The 13766-nt window shown below is 44.4% G+C and overlaps 1 protein-coding gene across 1 annotated transcript; it reads right to left on the minus strand.

Moving 5' to 3' along the window:
* Nucleotides 1-1923: 1923 nt before the first annotated feature.
* Nucleotides 1924-2722, minus strand: LOC121317868 (claudin-14-like). Its single transcript, XM_041253965.1, has one exon. It carries the CDS (start codon nucleotides 2656-2658, stop codon nucleotides 1924-1926), a length of 735 nt encoding a protein of 244 aa, XP_041109899.1. The 5' UTR covers nucleotides 2659-2722.
* Between the last annotated feature and the right edge of the window lie 11044 nt (nucleotides 2723-13766).

Raw genomic sequence — 13766 nt, forward strand, 5'->3', positions numbered from 1 at the left:
CACTATGTAAAACAATTTTTGTTCCTGGGTAGTAAGTGTTATTTCCTAATTGCTTATGCCTCAAAAGTATAGAAAATGGCTATTATTCCCCACAAACCTTGCTTTTGTGACAGGGACAGTGATATTTCAAAATATCACTATTTCCAATGGGAAAATGGGCAAATTTACAGTATAATCGTAAATCTCGAAAAACTACTCACTTCTAAATCTTTTGTAGTCATTTTTGTATTACTTTAGTATAAATACATGTTAATTTGGATTCATATGTTGTTTTTTTTTTCTGACTTTATGTGAACGAAAAGACACAAATTTGCCCGTTTTCCCATTGGAAATAGTGATATTTTGAAATATCACTGTCCTGGTCACAAAAGCAAAGTTTGTGGGGAATAATAGCCATTTTCTATACTTTTGAGGCATAAGCAATTAGGAAATAACACTTACTACCCAGGAACCAAAAAAAAAAAATTGTTACACGGTGTAATTACACAGCACAAAGTAGTTCCACAATGAAATAACAGATTCAGGTTAGAAAATAATATATTTAAATATAAATATATTTATGTTGTTATAAATAGAATAAAGAGAAAGCATAAACAAGGAGGAACAAAAAAAAAATTAAATGCTGGTATATACAAAATGTCAGATGTTCCGCTTTTAAAAGTGACTCGTACAATATAATACATGGTAGTGAGCATCAACACCGTTTGTGTTTAAAGAGCCTTATTAATGTTTCCTTAAACTAAAGGGTGACCTTTTGAAATGCAGAATTTGTGAGGTAGTCCTAAGGAATGTATGTGTGTTTTACTTTATTTTGGTGGGGTTATTTTGACTGTTATTTATGGATAAGTACTATTGACTCTCAGCCAATATGAAACAAAAAGTCAGAATGAATCTGTATTAAGTCAAAAAGTTGCAATTAAGACATGTGACAACACAATGCCTATTTATGAAATTAAAAAAATAATAATAACAACAAGTGTATTAAATTGTTATAACTGCTCTTTGCTCTTGTGGTTTATGATGTCACCAGAAACCCTCAATGCAATTATAATCTTGAAATTCACTGCAATGCTTATTCTATATATATATATATATTTAAGCAATATCCACAGGAGGCATGAAACATAAGTCAGTTTGACTTCCACCCAGTCATTTAACTCAGCTACAGAGTGCTGTCTCAATGCAGTCACTGGTGCTTGTTATCAAAACTGTACATATAATTTTATCCCAGGATATAAAATTTGGAATCCCAGGGAAAGTGATTGACAGAGAGATTGCACTTGTCATATAATTTATAACATAAAATATAATTTTTTGTAAATAACAACAGTACAGGACCAGAAACATGTACAGTTCCTGGCAAACCTAGTTCTGTATCGACCAAAGTCATTAAACTCAAAATATATACAACTGATAACAACACAGAGGGTATGGAATGAGATCACATCTTGCGTAGAATAAAATGGCAATCGGATTTCAAGAAATACAGCATACACAGTTGGCAGCCTATAGAATTTAAGACGGTGATTCCTGTCATATACAGCATGCAAATGACATCTCTTCCATTGTGTTATGAGTCAGTGTCCAAAGAGGCACCTCTAGATGTTAGTTGGTGTGCAGTCAATGTTTCCAGTACAGTGCAGGACCAGGGGTTGTAGACTATCAAGCCAGTGCAACAAACACATGTTAAAATACCAGTGTTGAGTACAAAAAATATTTTGATTGTATAAATGAAGGCTTTTACAGAAACGTTCACAAAATTGATGATTGAGTGTTTAAAGCTGTAGATAAATGCTGATGCATACACGCATTGTTCCTGGTGTTCGACATGGTGCCTGTGTAAGTGTGGCCATGCTGTATTCTACACTCCTCTATCAGTGTTCCTCAATTCCTGGTACAGCCAGTGCTCCCACCTCTGCAGTGTCACACATACCCATCTAGGTTGTATCCATCGTGGCTGATGTTGTGTTTTATGCTGCCGATGGCATAGCTGTTTTGCACCGCTGGGTTCCGGAAAGTCATTGGCTGCAAGCGTTGGGGGTTGCGGTTTGGGTAAGGGCTGAGCCTGAGGCCCGGGCGTCTTGAGCCCTCTTCCTGCCCACAGCAGGAGGCACAGAGGATGCCACCAGCAAGGAGGGAGAGCATGCCAGACACCATACCAAGGTAGAGTGCCACACCCATCTCATACCTGTAGCTGTTGGGTAGCATTGGATTGTAAAACAAACGGATCACCTCGTTAGTGGTCCATGACACTGGGACTAAGCACATGAAGCCTGCAGCTAGGAAACAGCAGCCCCCGGCTCCAGCTACTTGGGATTTGGACGTGCTTCTCAGCATGAAGACAGTGCACTTCATCCCAATGGAAGAGATGACACAGCCTAGAGTGGACAGAACCACTGAGATGACCATCATGGCTCGTGCGGCCTGGAGATCCGGTGGCAAAGCCAGCAGTGAGCGATACATTTCGCACTGGAAGGTGCCCGTGCTGAAGTAGGCGCACTCCATCCACAGGCCCTTCAGGTAGCCCACGGTGGTGATAATGTTGGAGCCGATGAACGCTGTCGTCCTCCAGTGCGGTAAAACGGTGGCCAGCAGTGTCCCTAACAAACCCAGAATTCCCAGAGCAAAGCCGCTCAGTTCCAGCCCAATAGAAGCCATTTCAGACCCTTCTTTTCACTCTCGACCTTATCAGAATTGGGAGTCTCACTAGTACGTTGACACAAGAGAGCCTCAGCCTCCTCTCGGTCCTGTTGTCGGAACGCTCCTGAATAGCTGTGTTGCTATCTTATATAAAAGCAAGCAAGCTAGTTAAATATTTACTCATTACAGAACTATTTCACAGCTACCAGCATCTTGAAACAAACCTTTGACCTATCATAAAAGTAACAGACAATAAAAGGTAATGAATAGATGGAAAGGATTCTGCTAGACAATAGAACACTAGTACCCTTTAGCCTCATCACCAAGCATTTGCTTTCTTATTGAATAGACCATGTTGTGATGCTTCCACACAGCACCTAACAATGAACCTTGGTGTGACTTGTTTAAAACCCAATATAACTCATAATTTGTGCGGAATAGCACTGATAAAAAGTTATTTCTTATTTCTGCCACATGATGTTTTGTCAATAGCAGCCTTGTTTCCTGTCAGTATAAATGTGTTACAAAAGGGGATGTCTGGGTTTCCAGAGATTCTGATGACATCATAGACCACAGGAGCAATCTCTAAGTAGTTTCCATCCAGAAATCCAGTATGGTACAACAACTTTTTGTTCACATAAAAAAAAAAAAAAATTTAATTGGTATGGATTTCCTTACACAACATAGATTTCCGTCAAAAAAAAATAAAATATATATATATATATATATATATATATATATACACACATACTTTTTCATTCACCTTTCAACCATTTACAAATATGCATTTTACAGTATGTGATGAATTTTACTAGGCAGTCGATGTTCCTAGTTATGTATTAAAGTACAGGGGATCAAACATATGAATTGCTGTAAAGTGTGTAAAAGCCCTTCTGTTTGTTGTTTTCTGCATAGTCGGTATATATTATATATGGGAGTTCTCCTAACTTATGCATGCTTCTTGTTGAGCCCCCTAAGGTACACAAAGAACTGAGCAATTGTTCAAACAGTTTCTTCTTAAAATACGTTTGAGGTTGACTCAAGTATCACAAGAAAACTGATCATTTGGATAACCAGATCCAACCTGCAAGTACATTTGAAACCCTGTTTCGGGCACCTCAGTGCAAACATTTCTGTTTCACATCCTGGTGTTTACCACATTTGCTCTAAGGGTAAGAAATAGCACTCAGAACACAATTAGACAGGATTCTGAGAGCACTATTGAGGACACAGGGATGCTTTAAACTTCTGAGTTTTAAAAAGTCACCAGACTGTGATAACAGAATAGAAGGTAAGGTACAAGGGTAATTGTCACAGAGACGGCCGAAGTGGGCGGCGTCAGAGCCAGGAAAAGTAATGAAATACACAAAACACAGGACGGATGAAATGAAGTGATGAAGACGCCTGTTGGCGCCGGTTTAATACAAAATAAAAGGTTTACACAAACACGAAAAACACAGGACACGGCACTACGCCAAAATAAATAGACAAACGAAAACAGACTAAACTTAACAAAACGGTGCACGCACAGACACTGACAAACACGGTGAGCGGATACTTTCTCCTCTTATCATTACTACTACTGCTTATTTCCTCCGTCTCCAATCCCGTTCTCCGCTCACCGAACACCCAACCACAGTATGTGACAACGTGCATCTATATATACTATTGTGCTGGGATTCAATTACCAATTAATTATTCACTTGAATCCCAGCACGTGAATTAATAAAGTGCAATTCCCCGTGCTCACATATTACTACATTTTACTTGCACGTGAAGTGCTGTGCAATCCTCGTGCTTAAATACACATATACATTTTAAACACTCGTGTTACACAGACCCGTTTATATCCCGTGTACCAATGTCTATACACCAACATTTAACACACCACACGCAACATATAACAGATAATATACACAGGGGCGGGCACTTTGTTACATATACCCCCTCCTGTGCAAAGCACACATGGCCTCAATGGCCACCTCCCCCCTTAAAAGCCCAAAAGTCCCGCCCAAAGTCCTTGGCCAGGACCAGAGGCTTCCAGGGGCCCACAGGTCGTAATGCTGTCAGCAGGGTAGCATTCTCCTGCCAGGGTAGTCCTAGCAGCGGAAAGGCTGCTTGGGGTGTGGTCTCCTGACCTTCCCCCTCCTTCGGCGCCGGCAGCTCCCCTTGGTGGGGCTTCAACCACCGTTCTTCCTGCAGGGAAGAAACTGCAGAGGGAGCAGGTCTCCGGACCTCCCCCACGATCTCCGGCGGAGAAACTGCTGCTGGGGTTGGCGGTCTCCAGACCCTCCCCCTCCTCCGGCAGCGAAACTGCTGCTGGGGTTGGCGGTCTCCAGACCTCCTCCCCCTTCTTCGTGGCCGGCAGCTCCCCTTCGTGGGGTTCCGGCCACAGTACTTCCGGCTGTGATGCGGAGCGGCGGGCAACCCCAGGCGATGCAGAGCGGCGGGCAACCCCAGGCGATGCAGAGCGGCGGGCAACCCCAGGCGATGCAGAGCGGCGGGCAACCCCAGGCGATGCAGAGCGGCGGGCAACCCCAGGCGATGCAGAGCGGCGGGCAACCCCAGGCGATGCAGAGCGGCGGGCAACCCCAGGCGATGCAGAGCGGCGGGCAACCCCAGGCGATGCAGAGGCATCCTTGGGCGAAGCGAGGCTGGCATCCTTGGGCGAAGCGAGGCTGGCATCCTTGGGCGAAGCGAGGCTGGCATCCTTGGGCGAAGCGAGGCTGGCATCCTTGGGCGAAGCGAGGCTGGCATCCTTGGGCGAAGCGAGGCTGGCATCCTTGGGCGAAGCGAGGCTGGCAGTCAGGACAAGCTGGGGTGCGGGTGTTGGCCCTCTTTTCGGCCACTGCAGCCGGGAGGTTCTTCCCCGTGCTTCCCTCAGCAGCCTATGCAAGGGCTGCTGAGGACCGCCAGCATCTAGTCCTGGTCCTTCTGGTGCAGGGAGAGGCAGCTCCTGCTCCTCTCCCCCTGATGGAGGTGGAGGCAGAGGAAGCTCCAGCTCCTCTCCTCGTGATGGTGGGGGAAGTGATACCAGCAGGCATTCACCCTCTGCTGGTGGGGGAAGTGATACCAGCAGGCATTCACCCTCTGCTGGTGGGGGAAGTGATACCAGCAGGCATTCACCCTCTGCTGGTGGACAGGGACCCAGCAGGCATTCACCCTCTGCTGGGTGGCGGAGGCAGAGGCAGCTCCTGCTGCTCTCCCCCTGCTGGTGGCTCCTGCTGCTCCCCCCTGCCGGTGGAGGTGGCGGAGGCAGAGGCAGCTCCTGCTGCTCTCCCCCTGCCGGTGGAGGTGGCGGAGGCAGAGGCAGCTCCTGCTGCTCTCCCCCTGCCGGTGGAGGTGGCGGAGGCAGAGGCAGCTCCTGCTGCTCTCCCCCTGCCGGTGGAGGTGGCGGAGGCAGAGGCAGCTCCTGCTGCTCTGCGCCTGCCGGTGGAGGTGGCGGAGGCAGAGGCAGCTCCTGCTGCTCTGCTCCTGCCGGTGGAGGTGGCGGAGGCAGAGGCAGCTCCTGCTGCTCTCCCCCTGCCGGTGGAGGTAGGAGCGGCGTGTAGTCTCCTGGTGGTGGAGGTGGGAGCGGTGTGTAGTCTCCCCTTGATACAGGGGACTGGTGCGGCTCTCCCTCACTTGCAGGGGACTGGTGCGGCTCTTCCTCCCTTGCAGGAGACTGGTGCGGCTGTGGAGACAGCGGTGGGACCTCTGCCTTCCTCTTCCCCTTTCCCCTTCTCTGCCACCTCCTCACCTTCCTCTCCTGCGGCAGTTCCTCCTCTCCCTCCTGGTAGGGGCAGCGGAAGGGACAATTGGCAAAGAGATGGTCCTGGTTGCAGAGGAGGCACCCCGGCAAGGACTGGTTACATCGCCGGGGATGTCTGGCCCTTAGGCGGCACTCCTCCTCTCTGTCCCTCACCTCTTTATCCTCTTTCCTGCTTCTCCCCATTTCTTTCTTTTTTTTTTTTTTTTTGTAATCCAAAGACGCCCCTTTTTTTTTTTTTTTTTTTTTTTTTTTTTTTTTCTCCACACAAAAAAAAAAAAAACCTCTCCTGGTCTGACGCTTGGAGGCGCTGTTAAATCCCACGCAGGACACCACGTGTCACAGAGACGGCCGAAGTGGGCGGCGTCAGAGCCAGGAAAGGTAATGAAATACACAAAACACAGGACGGATGAAATGAAGTGATGAAGACGCCTGTTGGCGCCGGTTTAATACCAAATAAAAGGTTTACACAAACACGAAAAACACAGGACACGGCACTACGCCAAAATAAATAGACAAACGAAAACAGACTAAACTTAACAAAACGGTGCACGCACAGACACTGACAAACACGGTGAGCGGATACTTTCTCCTCTTATCATTACTACTACTGCTTATTTCCTCCGTCTCCAATCCCGTTCTCCGCTCACCGAACACCCAACCCCAGTATGTGACAACGTGCATCTATATATACTATTGTGCTGGGATTCAATTACCAATTAATTATTCACTTGAATCCCAGCACGTGAATTAATAAAGTGCAATTCCCCGTGCTCACATATTACTACATTTTACTTGCACGTGAAGTGCTGTGCAATCCTCGTGCTTAAATACACATATACATTTTTAAACACTCGTGTTACACAGACCCGTTTATATCCCGTGTACCAATGACTATACACCAACATTTAAACACGCCACACGCAACACATAACAGATAATATACACAGGGGCGGGCACTTTGTTACAGTAATACAAAGGTAATACAAAGGTAATTTAAACAGCAAAAAAAATAGAACCGGATAAGATAAGTTAATAAATAAGTGCAATGTCATACTCGATTGGCTCTTTAACAGGAAACCTGTGTCTTATCTATGTTTCAGTGATACTCAAGCCTGTTTACAGAACATAATGACAGTAGGGCTGGGCTCTTGGTTGGTTCGTGCAAAACAAAACAAACTCAAGAGCAGTGATCCACAGAAAAGCCAGTGGCATGATGGATTTTTTTTTTTACCTGTATATGTACATGTGTGTGGCGGTGGGGCATCAAGTACGGTCTAGAAAGAACGACTGCCCTACAGGACAAAGGTCAGCCCTGCAGGCTCACTGGGAGCTTGGCCAGTAGGGGCTACTGCAGCATGGTGACTCAGTTCCTGTTGATTTTGCATCCGTGATTCACAACAAATTTGGTCTGAGCTTCACTGTACTTATCACAGTTTCCAGGCAACTTGTCATAGCATGTGACAAGGTAGAGGCTGGGTGAGAACTAGTGACCCCGCGCACTGCAAGCGAGCCTCTAAACCACAATGAAAAAAAGCCGGGCTCCTCTGCATTCTTGGTTTTAAAGCATTTGAGCTCATCTCATCTAATCAGCAGGGGACAGGATAGAATCTGTAACGGCCGTGTATTACACAACACCTCTGCTGTTGCACATGTACAAGCTGGTTGCACAAGGCTGGGGGATATTTTTTTTTATTTTTTATCACTGTTCTCAACAGATCACTTTGAACTTCAACTCTGTCTTCTCTTCACCAGCCTCGAAGCAGCACTGATCCACTGGATTCAGCACAGTCTGATGTTTCCTTCTCAGTTTTACAGCATTTAATCAATATCGGCATGTATTGTCTAGTACTAGAATGTCATTGAAACGAATAGAGGGTCGATATTTAGAGACACGGTAATAAATACATTAAAGAAAATCTGAATATTAGGCTAAATTCACAGGTTCTTAATCATTTCTACAATCACACACTTAGTGTTTTGTGATTAAAACGAAGAAAAACAAAATAAATAAAAATGCAGGACAAGAACACAAACCCCAACAGACTCAGACATTCCCTGAGACTCACGTGCATACCTGTAAATGTATACTTGCAAAACTGTACACAACTGGCACACACAGAAATATATACCACTATAGCCTTCTGGTTCTCTTAATCAAGCGTTACATCACCTGATAGAATTAACTAATATTAAAGTCGATTGAAACCTGATGAATAATGTTATGTTAACATATTGATACATACAAATACATACCACTTTATAGTTTTCCATATACTTAACCAAAAACTGACAAAAACTGTAAAATGTGACATTTATATATATATAAATTATGTATTAATCCTAAAATTCTAGGTGATGCAAAACTATTGGCCATAGCTTTACAGTAGTTGATGCCTACATCAGTGGTGTTGTCCTAAATCTGAAGGTACAGGAACACCACTCAAATAGATGTTTCTTAAACAAGAATTATTATACAAATTCACATTTTCTTTTTATAATGAACTTCTAGTATCACATATAATAGGTGATGTATTCATCTCATTTCTGACTAGTATTTCCACAAAGTGTCTTTTTCTATCTTGTCAGATTGCTTCACTTTATGTACGTGTCTGAGTGTCAGTGGCTTCGTTTGCGTTTGTGTCCACGGTCATAGTCGATGTACCGTCACTGTCGTCTTCATCAGCATTTATAGCCTTCTTAAGAAGTAATTCCGTACTCTTAGATCTTTCTTTGTGTTTTTATTGAGAAGAGGTCTTACCTAAAGACGGTTCAGTGGAGTATTAAAAGTTTCTAGTTTGGAAGGTGCTATGTGTGGTGCCTCTTTGGGAATCAAAAGGGCATTCTTTAAAGGTGCCAGTTGTCACTTCTCTGATGATTCTAACAAGGTGTGAGGAGGAAGGTTTTGTGATGAATTCTAGGTTCTCTCTAGTCTTCACTGAAGTGTGCCTGTGGAGGTGTGAGGCTGGGTGTGCCAGAGACACCTCCCAATCAGGGAGGAGAGGTGTGAGAGTAACCAGCTCTGAGTGGGAATGCCCTGGTCAAAGTACAAGGGACGTCGAAACACACTCAGCCCTTTACCATGCCACCCATTCCCATAATGCACTGTGTCTCCATTTGAAGCTTTGTGAAGTTCCATTCTTAAATATAAAGGGATTCTGACTGAACATGTAGAGTTATGAGTGAAGTTCCAGTCCTGCTTTCCTGGGTCATGTGACATTCCTTGGAACCTGAAATGAAATTCTGACAGAACAGAGATCCCCAAACCTTTTCAAAAGTTTCCAAAGGGGGAACAAAAACATGTATTACATGACAGAGTACGAGTACGAACTAAATCTGAAATTCTCATTTCCTTAATTATGACAGTAAAAATGAATGGTGAGTTTGCAGTTCACCATTTGTATATATGTTGTAGGGATGGTTTGCCATGGTTAACCCCATATATATCATGCTCATTTAGCATTTAGTATACTTTATTATACTTTGCTGTTTTCAGCCAATTTATTTTAGTACTATGGTACCATAAGAGTATGAGTTTGCTGCTACAGTATATCAGGATAGATTGATTGAATTCCTGGTAGTGTTAGGGTTTGCTAGTGGTTCTGTTTGGATTTCCCACTATAACAGAATCCTAATGGGCTTCTTCAAACTTTAAAGGTAAGGGTAATCAGATAAGTAAAACATGATGTTTGAATTATATATTTACAATAAAACAATGGCATAACATTTTTCCCTAAAAGGTAATAGGTTGAGCTAAATGTGTTTGGGATGTCTGGATTCTGCATTTTCAACGAAGTAATTCCATGAACAGTAGTTAACAAACAGCCCGACCCTGCATTCAGATTCATTTATTAGTGTGTGCGATGTCAGTCGTGTGGGACTCTTCACTCTCCCTGGACCCTACCTGGCACTCCGCTCCTCTGAGGTGTGGGTTTGGGAAAGCATCAGGTCATTGGAGCTGCAGAGAGGGTGACCTCTCCGTGCCCCCTCCCTCCACACCCGGAGTGTGCCTGCTGAGGTGAGAGGCTCTTTAGAGGAAAGAGGTGTGAGTGACAGGCCTGAGAGGCAATGCCCAGCACAGGCAGTGTTAGCCTGAGTCCTCTGTCATCAAACAGCCATACATAACTACTTTCAAAGTATACATAATCACTGACGAATGAGAAATGTGTGCGAGAACGGATGGTGTTAAATGTACATTTGCCTACTTTTGTTTTCCTGGGTCCCTCTTGGAAAAAAGCTGGCTGTGCCAACTTAATGAAGTTTTCATGGTGTGTGTCAATTAAAAATTAAAATAGGAGATCAGGATATTAGCTAGAGAAAGCTACTCATGCATGTGGATCGATAATATCATACAGTGACTTAGATCATTGTGTGGGAACCGTAAGGTCAGCAGGTCCTGTTTCATGAATACAATCAGAAAGTTTCCAGTAGTAGAGGTTTCTGGAAGTTTGAAAGCTGCTATCTGTGAAGGTGCTGCTTTGTGAATCTCATTAAAGACAGTCTGAGAGGGTGATAGCTGTCACTTCTCCAGAGGTGTAGATTGTAGCAATGTGCAGAAGGGAGCCAGTCTTTACTGAAGTGTCCCTGCGGAAGTGTGAGTGTGGGTATGCTGGAGAATGCTGGCTCCCTCACCCATCTCCCTGTCGTTCACCCTGCCTGGCACTCAACCCCTCAGAGGTGTGGGTTTGGGAGAGTAGTAGAAAGGGTGACCTCTCCGTGCACCCTCCCTCCACACCCAGAGTGTGCCTGCCGAGGTGAGAGGCTCTTTAGGGTAGAGGTGTGAGAGTGCCAGGCCAGAGAAGCAGTGCCCTAGAGCACAGACAGCCTGGCTCAGAACAGGCCTGTATTCAGCCATAGCTCTCTATTATTACACACTCTTAGCAGTACTAGCCTGCATAGACCCCTGTTCATGACAGCAGCAGTGAATATGTATTGCATGACAAGTGGAATATTTCTGCTATCCTCTTTCATGGAGATTTCAAATGGTGTTATCCTACTGATACAGTAGCACTCTGGTACAAACATATGGTACCATGATACTGCAATTAATTGTATGTTATTATGATATCACTGGTGTCAAAATAAGAAAATGTTTCCATTGTGATACCATTCTACCAGTGTCTCATAACATAACCCCTCCTTGTGCAGAATCTTTGCCTTTGTAGTGCAACAACTGCACTGCCTTTGAAGATCATTTGGTAAGAGTTTGTCTTCATGCAGATTTTTATTATTTATTTTCTTGGTAATGTTAAAGTTTCTGCTTGGTACATTTTTGTTATAACACTAATACTAATGATGGTTATCGAACTTTCCTCTAAAAGATAACAGGGTGAGCTGAATGTGTTTGGGATGTCTGAATTCTGCATTTCCAACAAAATAATTCCATGAACAGTAGTTAACAAGCAATCTGACCCTGCAATCAGATTCAGATTCATTAATAGTGTGTGTGTGTGTGTGTGTGTGTATGTGGGGGTTGGGGGTTGGGTCAGCCATGTATGACTGGGAATGCTGCTGGCTCCCTCTCCACTCACTGAACCCTGCCTGGCACTCCCTTCCTCTGAGGTGCGGGTTTGGGAAAGCATCAGGACATTGGAGCTACAGAGAGGGTGACCCCTCTGTGCCCTCTCCCTCCACACCCAGAGTGTGCCTGCAGAGGTGAGATGCTCTTTAGGGCAGAGGTGTAAGAGTGGCAGGCCAGAGAAGCAGTGCCCTAGAGCACAGACAGCCTGGCTCAGAACAGGCCTGTATGCAGCCATAGCTCTCTATTATTACACACTCTTAGCAGCACTGGCCTGCATAGACCCCTATTCATGACAGTAGCAGTGAATATGCATTATATGACAAGTGGAATCCTAGCCATTCTATTTCACTGGGACAGTTTGGGTAAACAAATGTCACAAAGGTCCATAGGGATCGCAGCATGTTGATGTGATCTGTTTGAAGTCAACAAAAGACTGAAAGCAACAAAAAATCCAGGATCTTATTAACACCTTATTATTTTAATTATTTCAATATAAATATACTAGATATATAGATAGATAGATAGATATTAACTTGATGCACCCTGTGGTTATTTCTTACTGCAAGTAAAACAAGGGTGGATAGCAATAAGGCTATCTGGCCACGATACCATTTTACTGTGTAAAGTTGTTTGACTTGAACAGGGTTTGGTTTTGATTTGCACTGATCAAAAATATAAATGCAACATGTAAAGTGTTGGTCCCATGTTTCATGAGCTGAAAACAAAGATTCCAGAAATTTTACATATGCACGAAAAGTTTATTTCTCTCAAATTTTGTGCTCAAATTTGTTTATACTCCTGTTAGAGAGCATTTCTCCTTTGCCAAGATAATCCATCTACCTGACAGGTGTGGCATATCAAGAAGCTGATTAAACAGCATGATCATTACACAGGTGCACCTTGTGCTGGGGACAATAAAAGGACACTCTAAAATGTGAAGTTTTGTCACAAAACACAATGCCACAGATGTCTCAAGTTTTGAGGGAGCGTGCAATTGGCATGCTGACTGCAGGAATGTCCACCAGAGCTGTTGCCAGAGAATTAAATGTTCATTTCTCTACCATAAGCCACCTCCAAAGTTGTTTTAGAAAATTTGGCAGTACGTCCAACCGGCCTCACAACCGCAGACCACATATAACCATGCCAGCCCAGGACATCCACATCCGGCTTCTTCACCTGCGGGATCGTCTGAGACCAGCCACTCAGACAGCTGATGAAACTGTGGGTTTGCAAAACCAAAGAATTTCTGCACAAACTGTCAGAAACCGTCTCAGGAAAGCTCATCTGCATACTTATAGTCCTCACCAGGGTCTTGACCTGACTGCAGTTCGGCATCGTAACCGACTTCAGTGGGCAAATGCTCAACTTCAATGGCCACTGGCAAGCTGGAGAAGTATGTTCTTCAAGAATGAATCCCAGTTTCAACTGTACCGGACAGATTGCAGACAGCATGTATGGCATCATGTGGTCAAGCGGTTTGCTGATGTCAGTGTCGTGAACAGAGTGCCCCATGGTGGCGGTGGGGTTATGGTATGGGCAGGCATAAGCTACGGACAGCTAACACAATCACATTTTATTGATGGCAATTTGAATGCACAGAGATACTGTGACGAGATCCTGAGGCCCATTGTCGTGCCATTCATCCACTGTCATCACCTCATGTTTCAGCATGATAATGCGCGGCTCCATGTCGCAACATCTGTACACAATTCATGGAAGCTGAAAATGTCCCAGTTCTTCCATGGCCTGCGTACTCACCAGACATGTCATCCATAACCTCTTAGCACAGAACCATTGCATTTCCATTGCAGTGCCAGAGCTGCTTTGCTGCTGAATATCATTTAAAAGCCTCTCATC

The sequence above is a fragment of the Polyodon spathula genome, chromosome 7 (genome assembly GCF_017654505.1).
Source record: "Polyodon spathula isolate WHYD16114869_AA chromosome 7, ASM1765450v1, whole genome shotgun sequence".
Taxonomy (NCBI): Eukaryota; Metazoa; Chordata; class Actinopteri; order Acipenseriformes; family Polyodontidae; genus Polyodon; species Polyodon spathula.

Coding starts and splice junctions, on each gene's coding strand:
- LOC121317868 (XM_041253965.1), bottom strand. CDS start 2,658: ATGGCTTCTATTGGGCTGGAACTGAGCGGCTTTGCTCTGGGAATTCTG.